The sequence below is a fragment of the Clarias gariepinus genome, chromosome 16 (genome assembly GCF_024256425.1).
Source record: "Clarias gariepinus isolate MV-2021 ecotype Netherlands chromosome 16, CGAR_prim_01v2, whole genome shotgun sequence".
In the NCBI taxonomy this organism is placed as follows: domain Eukaryota; kingdom Metazoa; phylum Chordata; class Actinopteri; order Siluriformes; family Clariidae; genus Clarias; species Clarias gariepinus.
In genome coordinates this window covers 24268884-24281215 of record NC_071115.1, presented here as the reverse complement: position 1 = coordinate 24281215, position 12332 = coordinate 24268884, and the positions used below count along the sequence as shown (strand labels likewise).

The 12332-nt window shown below is 35.6% G+C and overlaps 1 protein-coding gene across 1 annotated transcript; it reads left to right on the top strand.

The window, feature by feature from the left end:
- Nucleotides 1-6528: 6528 nt before the first annotated feature.
- Nucleotides 6529-8986, top strand: nkx3-2 (NK3 homeobox 2). The gene is made up of 2 exons (XM_053515064.1): nt 6529-7222; nt 8060-8986. The coding sequence occupies exons 1-2, from the start codon at nt 6751-6753 to the stop codon at nt 8572-8574; spliced, it is 987 nt and encodes a 328-aa protein (XP_053371039.1). The 5' UTR covers nt 6529-6750; the 3' UTR covers nt 8575-8986.
- The last annotated feature ends 3346 nt before the right edge of the window (nt 8987-12332 follow it).

The window sequence follows — 12332 nt, the reverse complement described above, 5'->3', positions numbered from 1 at the left end:
ATTTCTAATATAAGGCAGTTGTGGGACAATTATCTCACTGTACAATTTAGAGACATTATTTCCCTTAGGGGTAATAATTCATTGTATGTGTTCATAAGTCTCTGCAATAATTTTGGTCCATTCTTCTTTAGAAAATTGCTTCAGTTTATTGAGATTTTGGTCATTCACAGCCCATCCACAGCATTTCAGTTGGGGTGTGGTCTGGACCTTGACTTGACTATTCTTATCTTTCAGCTATTCTGATATAGTTTTACTAGTGTGCTTTGGAACATTTGTCTTGTTGTCTGACCAAATTTCGACTCTCCTTTGGCTGTTAGACAAATGGCTTCATATTTGTCTTTAGAATAATCTCGTATACAGAGAAGTTGCAATGACTGCAAGGTGCCCTTATCCCGTGTTTCCAAAAACAAACCCAATCTTACCAGATTGATCTTTAACAACAAATGCTTCTTTAAGACCATTCCTTATATATTGCTCTCTTAACACATACCTGAGTACTCCAGACCAGCAAACTGGCAAAACTTATGCTTCCATAGAGGCCTGCACACATGCTGATGATCAACTAATCAAGGGATGATGATTAACAGTATCTGGCTGCAAGTAAGTAATGGCACAGTGAAAAAAGTTATAAAGTATGCTGTTGTTCTCACATGTGTCTGGAGGCAGTGTTATAATCTGGGGTTGTTTAAGTTGGTTAAGATTAGGCTCAGCAACATTATATGGCAATAAAATTAAGTCAGCTGATGACCTAAATGTACTGAATAAACCAGGTTATCACATCTATCGTCTGAACATATTCTTGGATAACAAAACCAAGACTCATCAGGCTCAAATTGTGAGAGACCCATTTCACATCTTCAGGAGATACTGGAGAAGCCTTTATGGAGTGATTTAACTCATCCATCATCAATACAAGATCTTGGCTAAACATAAATGCTCCTCAGAGTAGAAATAAATGTTGTGACATTGCATAAGTTTGCTGAAACAATTTATACATGTCAAATTGAAGGTGACTTAATTAAATGCCTTTTTGTCTCTTTTTCCAGTGCAATGACCTTTGGGGTCATTAGCTTGAGTTTTTAGATTATTTGCTTATTTGATGATTTTTTTGGTGTTTATATGTATGTAAACTTTCCACCTATATAACACATTAGATTTGAGTTAAATTTGGTGCTTGGACCCCAAAAAATTAATGTTGGTTGAATTTCCACCACTATAGCAACATTGGAATAATAATTTTAAAAAAAGGTCTATGCTTAATGGGCTTGTGGGGCTTCCTGGGTCCACTGTGAAAACAAACAAACAAACAAAAAAAGCCTGTCCAGAGAAGAAAAGGTGAGCACTACCATCAGTTCTGTGTTGTAGCACCCGTAAAAATCCTGAGACCATTCATGTGTCTTGCTTCTTGGCCAACGGAGGCCAATTTGATGACAAAACCTTTTTCAGTATGATAGAGCCCTTTGCTGTTAGGAATAACCCCTGAATAGTGCTTTGCACCTGTGGTCTATTGTTTGTGGACTTCATTCTCAGGGTGCACCTGTGTCACATGATTTTTAATAGTGATCACCTGTGGCTTGTTTCGCCATATGTACAAAAATAGACCTTGATTTGTGTTTGTCCTGCATCTGGACTAATGCTGTATTGTTGTTCTGGCTGTTCCATTTATATTATAAATATAAGTCTTTCAGGTTTTTTTTTTGTTTCGGTTTATTATTATTAAAGTCTTATTTCTGCAATTATGCCTCGCCTGCATTCACTGAACCCCAATATTTGCTATAGGGCAAAAGTGATCACTAAGTAGCTCAGGAAACAAAACATCAAAATTTTGGGTCCATTGCCAGGAAATTCCCCAGAAATTGTGGTCAATCCTCAAGAGGCGGGTGGTCAAACAAAAACCCACAAATTCTGACAAACTCCAAGTTGATTATGCAAGAATGAGTCAGGATGTGGCCCAGAAGTTGATTGACAACACGCCAGGGCAAACTGCAGAGGTCTTGAAAAAGAAAGGTCAACACTGCAAATATTGACTCTTTGCATAACCTTAATGTAATGTAATTGTGAATAAAAGTCTTTGACACTAATGAAATGCTTGTAATTATACTTCACATCTGACAAAAAGATCTGAGAACACTGAAGCAGCAGACTTTATTAAAATGAGTATTTGTGTCATTCTCAATACCTTTGGCCACGTCTATGGCAATTACCTTTAACACTTTTCTACACACACATTACTTTTACTTTCCTACAATTGCGTTGTTACAGAACACACACCCACACCAATGCTCTGTGTGAACAGCACTGTGGATGGAGCTGCTTACTAAAATACGCACACAACATGCATTTTTGTTTCTCTAGCCCACACACACACACACACACACACTTATTTCTTTGTGCTGTGATAAAAATCTTACGGGTCATTTCTGTCCAAATGATGGATCGGTTCTGCAAACGAGTCAGAGATTCTGCAGTTCTCAAGCATCGTATAGTTATTTATGACTTTGTGGTGGCCAAATGCGCACATGATGATAGGAATACACGGCAGTGTTGACTGTGTGGCCACATTTGGCAGGTCCCCATGAAAGGAATTGCTTTTATTTTTTATTTTTATTTTTTTTCATAAAACCTACAGTTTCTTTTGGAGAAATAAATAGCTAACATAGATGGGGCTCACATTTGATATGAGAAGCTCGTTAGATAAAATGTGACTTTATGTTTAAAATCCTGACACGATGAAGATTTTTCAAGCTTGATGCGAATGAGAACTATTCATCTACTTACTCCTTTCTGTATCGCTCCAATATACAGACTGTACTGTTAGCTCCTATTGACATTGGGCTTTTAGTTATTTTATTTAAGTTTTGCTCGGTCAAAAGCTTAAAAGCTGCTTTGCGACAAAAAGCGCTTTACAAATAAAATGTAGCAGTAGTAGTAATAATTATAATAATTATTATCATTTTATATAATATTCATTATATTAATTATTATAATATATAATAATTATTATCATTGTAACAATATAAGCATGATATTTAACTACTTTCATACTATTTTCATGTAAAACAGTATAACCTATTAGGTAAGTAGGTAAGTGTTTGTACACTAAAGGCTTTAATTTAGTTTCCATTGCTTGTACAATGTAGTGTTTCCGGAAATATGTGGAAGCAAAATAAATAAATAAAATAAAAATTATTATACAGTATATCATAATAATATTGCTCATTCTGTGTACATTTGTGCCTGTGTGTATACGTGATGCGTATATATATATATATATCATTTTTATTATCATTTTCCCCTTGGTTTCAGTACACACACACACACACAGCAGCAATAACTCTAAATAAATTAGATAGAACAGATAAAAAGAATAAAGTGGTAATCTGATCTATCTATTTTCTTCTGACTTATTTCTGAACTTTGGCAATATGTCCATATTTGTCATGCTAATAAATCACCTTTGAAACTTAAGGGAGCACGTTTTATGTTCATTCACAGAAGTGTCCACAAGGAGGCGAGAAAGGCACACTACTCGCTTCATTTTTATTTCATATTGCGTATAATTTAGTTTGTATTCATTTTGCTTAAGGTATAACTTATGTTAAACTAAAACAGTGATCAGTAGTGCATAACACTATTAAATTATTAATCTAAGTGATAGATTCTGAGCGACAGGAAAAGAAGTGCAAAACTAGGAGTTAAGGATTTACTGCTTTACACTCGGTTTCATGCTTTAATGTGAGCTGTGGATAAACTCAAACAAAATGTCAAACAAAATGCTAAAGTTAAACTGAGTACATTTCGCAATGATTGTGTTATTATTATGATTATTATTATTATTATGATTATTATTATTATATATTTTTCTCATTATTATTAACATCTCTTATTATTAACATTCTAAAAGACCTAAATAAAATACAGATAATAATTTGATTCTTAAATGCAATTATTTACATAAAAATAGCCTACTTAATTTACTTATTTATCTAGCACTGAATTGCATTTTTGTAATTAATTAATTCTACCATAGATAATCTAAGAAAAACGAGCAGCTATATCACGAACAATAATAACAGGCAACTCTAATACACACATTCCACAATAATGCAAAATTCACAAACACTTGCTTTAGTACGGCACAAAAATCCAGATTAAATTTAATTAATTTATTTATTTTTGGAGCAACAAGCCGACATTTAAGTGTTCTTTTACATCATCCACCTTATCATTATTATTGTTGTTGTTGTTGTTGTTGTTATTTTTATTATTATTCGTATTTTAGTAGGCTTTCTCAATTTTCAATATGCTGTTGAACGCCATTTGATCTATCAAACTACTTATAATATAATAATAATAATAATAATAATAATAATAATAATAATAATGATCATCATCATCATCATCATCATCATCATCATCAACCCGGTCAGTTAAACAAGGTCATTTTTGCAAACGTCATGATGTCCAATGACATATGGTATATATATATATATATATATATATATATATATATATATATATATATTTAGGTCTCTGAGGTCTAAGAAAACAACGTGGTTGTTATTTTTTTATTAAATACTTTAATTAGAGTTTATTAATCCAGTGTGTGTGTGTGAACTCTAAATAGACCTGACAAAAACAATTAAAAAAATTTTTTTTAAGTACTAATAATAGTAAAATTAAGGATAAGAACAGAGTAATAATATTTTCTCTTGAATTAAAATTTTAACCCTCAATACCTGGTTTTGTCAATTTAACACCTTTTCCCCCCAAAGTATTTAGAAGTGCTTGAACTGCTGAAAAACAGGGTTTAAAGTGGCAAGTTCAACTTTATTATTGTTATTATCGTTATTATATCAGAATCAAAATCGGGTTTTATTTGCCAAGTATGCTGACACACAAATAAATTTGATTGCGTCTGTTTGTGGCTCTTAACCAGACAAATATAAAACACTGTACATAATACCCTGTACATTTGTTATAGACATATAATTATTATTATAATGTGTAACAAATATACATAAAGTGAGTGTGCAAGGTATTGCAAGTAGCCGTGGTGTGCATGACATATAATAAGTAGTGCAAACAGCAGTAATGTGCAGTAGAATGTAAGACGTTTGTAAAAGGCATGTTAATGTATTTACACAATACACAGTACAAGAGATTTGAGTAGTGCAAATAACAGCAATCTACAGTAATTATCATAATAAATTAAATAATATAATAATTAAGAAATATTTTGCATTAATATGGATATATATATATATATATATATATATATATATATATATATATATATATATATATATATATATATATATAATCATAAAACTCCAGGTTTTTTGAAGAGGGTGACAATGGGCATATAATCAAGACGCGATAGTGTCAAATAAAAGAATAGTGCATATTTTTTAAAAGATTTCATTACTATATTGAACAGTACATATATCACCTAAACAATATGGTAAAGCAATCTTTTTAAAATTTACATGGCGCATTGGACAAAGTTTCTGAAGGAGAAACAGGAGGTTTCAAACAAAAGTGCAAAAGTGCTCCCTCAGCTGTGCGAGCTGCGGGAGGACAAATCAGTTCATAATTTTTTATGCGCAGGAAGAAAAAAAGGAATAAATGCGACGGAACAGATCCTAACTGTGTTTTAATTAGATAAATACATGTCTAGGTATTATAAATTAATATATTATAAATGGATATATATAGGCAAGGTTTATTTATGAAATAAACTAACCAATAGTTGCTGGTTCTGTAAAAACTATGTTGTTGTAAAGTTTCATGCCTGATTTTTAAGCTCTTTAGACTGGGATACATAACACCGCCAATGATGATTTCAACTGGACAGCTGAGGAGTCATGATGTGTATTTAAATGTGTGTAAATGTGTTAAAACATACATTGTATATCTTTGTTACAAGCAGGATTTTTATGTCACTGTGATTTATGCCAGTGGAAACAATATATGAATAAGAATTAGTAGCCATACAGATTACAGCATATACGCCAATGAACTTAAAATTATGCATTTAAAGAAGTCTATGTTACATGTGAGGAAGTGAGGAAAATGCGGCTTAATATTCTCAAATCACAGATCACTTATTTCGTAGCACGCAACAGAAAATCAGTATGCTGCCTGCAATTTACTATATGCTTTTTTTTTTAATTACTTTGCAATGCACATATACGCCTATCTATGTCTTTATATTTCTACTTTCAAAGAAATAACTTGTTTGTGCTTTTGAGGATGTGATTTGAGGGTTTGATTTTTATTTTTTTTATTTTTTTGCATCCGGGTACTGGATCACGTACTATTTCCCCATACTCTTTAGCCCTTATACTCATGCATGGCGTATCAGGGCGTTCCGAAGATGACGCACGAGCTCCAATCATTCCCGTGCTCCACTAAATCCTGTCCAATAGGAGACAGAGAGTTTCTGGTCGCTCTGTGATGTCACTCACAGGTGAAAGTGGGAACGGTTAGGGCGTGTTGTATGAGTGTGTGAGTGGGTGTGGGTGTGTACGTGTGTATGTGTGTGTGTGCTCTGTCTTTCTCGGACGCAGGAGCGCGCGGTAGCGACGTGGACCGACATGAGAGTCGCGCGCCACCGCCAATCGTGGAAGCATGCTGGAGTAGAAGAGCGGATGAGTGCACGCAAGCAGAACGAATCGGTCTTATTGTGCATTTGACGTCGCATTACATTTGATTTCTTTTTAATTACTTGTTTTTGTTTTTCATCTTATGCGCGCGATGGCGGTGCGCAGCAGCTCCTTGATACCTTTCTCGATTCAGGCGATTTTAAACAGAAAAGTGGAGGAGGAAGAGGATGAAGAAAAGGGCGACGACGGAAGGCGCCGTCTAAAAGAGCTGGACGTGTGTTTTTCGAAAAGTGCGTGCTGGAAAATATTCGGAGGAGCGCACGAGGACGACACGCGCGAGGACAGGGACAGAGAGAGAGAGACAGCGCGCGTGGCGACGAGCCACCACCACCATAAGAGCTACGACTCAGACTCTGGGCTCAGTGAGGACCACCAGCACGACCAGCACCACGATGGGGAGGGGAAAAGCGGGTCGGGGCGCGAGCACGAACAGCACGACGACTGCGACTCGCGCGCACTGGACGAGAGCTTTCAGGATGAGACGGACCGAGAGTCCACGGCTGCTGAGCAAGCGCGAGAGCTGAGCGACTGCGAGCTCCTAGCCAGCGTGTCCGGTAAGTAAGTGCCTCCCCACTCGTAGCCACGTTTTCACCGCGCGAGCCTGAAATTGTAATTAAATAATTAACAGCTTCACTTTTTATTTTATATATTATTTATATTTGCTTTCATGTAGCAAACATGTATTAAATTAATTTCATAAGTATATTTCATAAGTATGTTATAACAACAAAAATAAATAAAAAAACGTCACTTGATGTGTAAGTGCATGCAACGTTAAGCGTGCTTTCGTTTGGAAACATTCTTCTTCCCGTTTTAGCAGTAGCACGCGCGCACAGATTTGTTCTTTTAGCCTGACGTAGCATAAATAAACATGCAGCAAACTGCTGAATGTGTGTTTACGGCTAAGGTCGGTTTTAGGCGTTTAATTCCAATTTGCCACCTAAAACAAAAGTATATAAATATTTTAAAAAATAAATATTTGACAACTAAGATTTCATTACTATTGCATTAGTAACATATTTAAATATAAATTTAAGTGAAATTTAAATAACCCAGCGTTACTATTAAGCTATACTGTACAATAAGATACAGCAACAGTTAGAGCTGCAAATGTTTTCACAAAATGTACATACATTATGTTTTTTAATGGAAAGATTTAGACTACAATATTTTACAAATGATACGTGAGTTTTCTGGAAAATATTCCTCGGGAGGTCTCAGCAGTGGAACCTTGTAGTGTCTACAGGAACAAAGTATAGGATAGCAAGTATTATATATATATATATATATATATATATATATATAGCATTCAGTTGTCATTAGTATTATAAAACCAGTTACTTTGTTATTTTAATTTTCTTGTGTTTTTTATTTATTTTTTGGGGGGGTAGACTGTACTAACACGGAGGAGAAGGTCTCCGAGCAGCCCGGCGGAAAGCAACGCAAGAAACGCTCCAGAGCAGCCTTCTCGCACGCGCAGGTGTTCGAGCTCGAGCGCCGCTTTAGCCACCAGCGCTACCTAAGCGGGCCGGAGCGCGCGGACCTGGCGGCGTCGCTAAAGCTGACTGAGACGCAGGTGAAGATCTGGTTCCAGAACCGGCGCTACAAGACCAAGAGGCGCCAGATGGCCGCGAGCAGCGCCGCATCCGCGGCCGCCGCCGCCGCCGACTTGCTTCTGCCCACTGCTAAGCGCGTCGCCGTTAAAGTGCTCGTGCGCGACGACCGCAGGCAGTACTCTCCCGGAGAGCTGCTGCTGCTGCGGCCTCCACCTCTCCTCGCGCTCCAGCCGCCATCTTCCTCTTCTTCTTCCTCCTCTCCTTCATCATACTGTTACTACTATCACCCACACGCGTACTGCGCGCCCGCCTGGACCCTGTCCGCGTCCGCGTGCGCTGGGAACCAGTGAAAAAAAAATATATATATATATATTGGGGGGGAAAGAGAAAACTGATTTCTTTGTATGTTTGTCTGTGTGTTTGTTTGTTTGGATTTTACGCTCCTAACAAATACAAAATATGGAGGGAGAGACGACAAGACTTCAACTGTTTTAAGCTGAACCAAACCTAAAGACTAATGACATCACTCTATTATATTATTAATGTGATACTTTTCGGTGTTATTTTAATTATTATTGATGTTATTATTAATGCATTCTTTTCCTGAATGTATATGGGAATTTTTCGTTCTCTTTTTTTCTTCCTCACTTACACCCAGAGAAACATAGATGTATAGGTGTAACGGAAAGACTCCAGCACGTCCGGTCTATAAACTATTACCTGCGCAAACTAAACACCAGTGTGTGTGTGTGTGTGTGTGTGTGTGTGTGTGTGTGTGGTCAGAGTTACAGACTTTAGTATTTGTGTAAAATCTTGTTGCTGTTTACAGGGAAAAAACGCAGATCATTAAAACACGTGTGTGTGTGGGTGCGCGCGCGCCCGCGTGCGTGTGTGTGTGTGTGTGTGGAGTACACTTTGTCATTGTTTGGTTTATTAAAGGCGTTTAAAGTGACAGTCGAACTGTTGGGTGTCGTCACCTTTGTGATGAAGTGCACTAGATTGATGTGAAAAGCAAAACGAAGAAACGATGGCGCAGAATGAGTTACTACCTGATTAAAAGCGCTTTTACATTTTCACGAGGGTGAATTTCCCGTTTTTTTTTTATTAATTTTGTCTAATCAACACCAAATTTCTTGTGTTGCCTTTCGTGTCCTGTTTCTTTCTTATTTCCTTAACAGAAAAATATTACAATATATTAAATCCCAATATTAGAAAAAAAGAAGAATTTAATGGCATTATAAATTAATTTTATGGAATCACTGCAACTATTTCAAAGAATAAATGAATTAAAAATATATATTTGTGCATTTTTCCCCATATAGGGTAGTTGTATTAGGCTTTGACGGTTAGAAGGTGTGTGTGCGAGTGTGTGTCAGGTTGATGAATGCTCCATCACAGGGCTCGTGCGTTATTTTTATGTTTTATGGCCCTCCTTGTGTGTCGCTGCACATTTGTGTAAAAGTGTTGTTAAGGTGATTTAAAGTCCCCGCACTGCTTTACCCGGTGATTTAATGCGACCCTGTGCGCGCGCCGATCAGCTCAGCAGGTCTGCCTGAAAGTTGGAATAAAAAAAAAAGGGAAAAATAAATCATAATACCAATAATAAAAGAAAGAAAAAGAAACACCCCACCACCAAGAAGCACAGCACTGGATTAGTTTAATTAGACTTAGATTTATTGTACAAACCAAGCGATTTCCTTACTTATACTGATACACTCGGGCTGTTTAATGAATGGTTATTTTCTCATTCGAGCCATTCACTTCCTTATGGTGTTGGTCACTGAGGGATTTATTTTTGATAGATATTTACGTGAATAGGTATATGGTTTTATTAGACTCAAAATATGTAAACCAATACATTTTTTAAATACTTTGAAATTTTCAAACCGGAGATTTTGCTGTATGGAATGCGGTATAACAAATAAAAAGCACCGTACGGTAATTCAGTAATAATATTAATACTACTACTACTACTAAAATTAGTAATAATTATTATAGTTCTGTTGCATCTTTCAAAATAATAATAATAATAATTATTATTATTATTATTATTGTTATTTTTCATCCTGCAATGGTCATGTTTCTCACACTTTTACATTTTGAAACGGTGCATTTATTTACACTATTCAGGTCATTTAAGCGTTCTTTTGCCATTTAACATATATTTGCCTTGCGTAATTACCTTGCATTACATAATTGTTGCCTGTCCAAAGCATAATTTCTTTAGACCATCTTGGCATCCGGGTATATTTGTGTATAGGTAATGCTATCTCTCAGAGACATTAAACGCATTTATTTAACGCAGAAGTATTCATTGTTATTTTGTATGTTGTATTTTAGTCAGAGCTAGAGCACAATTGCTAAATTTTATTCAGCTTAGTGAAGTGTGAAACCGTGTGCTCCAACTAAAAAGTTGAAGTTAACAATCGCAAGCTAACAGTGCATCACACAACCCTAAAATAACATATATTAAACATTTAATGGCCATATTTGACCTCAAATGGAGTTTGTTATGAAGTAGCTAAGCAGGTTTTTTCGTCACGCGCTCAGCGCGAGGCCACTTGCTCTGACACAAAGCTCGCGGGATTAGTTGTGGATATCACCCTTGTTCAGTATGAATAAATGCATTAATGATGTTTAATTTAACTTATGCGCTGTAAAGTAAATGTGAATATTGGACCTACTTAAAATTCTGGAAATATGTTTTATATTTGTCCTCACCCGGTTAGTTTCATTACAACAATTAATTTGCTGCAACACGGTTGTGTCCTTTATTGCTTTTTATTTTTCCGAAATGTTATAGGGGAATTATCAACAAATGATTTGGCTAAAATCAAAGGATTAGAATATAATTTCGAGATTTCGAAACCCCTTTATATTAATAATATTAATATTTTGTGGTTGCTGCTTGATTTGCTTTTCTTAAATGAACATTAATATTTATTTACACTCTAAAAATGCTCGAATTGTAGGCAAACACTTTAGTATTATATCTTTTCTACTTATATGTCTTTTCACCTCTAAATCTAGCCTGCCATTGTTTAAATATTTGAAGTAAATAAATGAACACTAGAAAGACACATAGCCCACAAAAAGTTCAATGGTGTACCATTATTGGTACGGTCTAAGTGACAAAAAATGTAGCTCTCTTTATTTATCTTGTAAACAGAAATAAGCACATCACTTTAGCTACATAGATACTGTTCTCAAAGTGTTCATTTCACTCATTCATGCTAGTAATACCTAACCCAAAGTTTCAGGATGTTTCTGCTCTATCTGTTTTTACCACAGATACTTTGAGAACATGTTATACTATTATTAATTTAACATACATAAAGATGAAACACCTCCCAGTAACGCCCCAAGGGATTTCACTCCACCACAGTGAACTAACCTACAATTGTGGCTATAGCAACCAAGACCTCTCAGAAAACAATCGAGACCACCAAAGGTCGCCATCAGTTGTAATCATTGCAATTATGGCAGTTTCTGTCATGGCATATCATGTATTCTCCTTAAAAATGGAAGTCATGTATGGCCAGAAAAATCTGTGTATAATATGCTCAGTGTTTTATGAGTTATTTGTAATTAAACTCTTAGATGTTTTATAAGAACACTAAGCTACAGTTTGCATTTTAATTTCTTATTTTACTATAACCCCTAACTGTGCTAAACATGGTATAAATTTAATCTGTTATACCCTTTTTAGATAGCACTATGTACAACCAAGAGGTATTATGCTTTGAACTCCAGACATTACTGCATACTGCCTTCAAACCTAGTGCACCATTAATCTAATGGTGAGTTATTTTGAATTCTGTTCCCTCCTCCACCCTTTCTTTCATGCTCTGTCTGGTATACATCCTGAGTATATTGCACTCTTTTCATTTTATTTTGTCATTCATTATAAATGGACTTTTATATATCATGCACTATGGCCTATATGTCAGACAGAGATCAGCTACTCTTGGCATGTGAATAATGCCTCGTATACATCCATTTCTAGAAATTTAAGCTTAAAATCTATAATCTATAACGGGTAAGGCAACCCCCTGACAGGTTAATGTGCCATACCCTACCTACTCTCTCTTTATATATATATATATAT

What these genes read in the sequence shown, in the direction of transcription:
- nkx3-2 (XM_053515064.1), top strand. Translation starts at nt 6,751, where the DNA reads ATGCGCGCGATGGCGGTGCGCAGCAGCTCCTTGATACCTTTCTCGATT. An exon ending in GCTCCTAGCCAGCGTGTCCG is followed by an intron (nt 7,223 to 8,059) that starts GTAAGTAAGTGC and finishes TTGGGGGGGTAG; the next exon opens with ACTGTACTAACACGGAGGAG.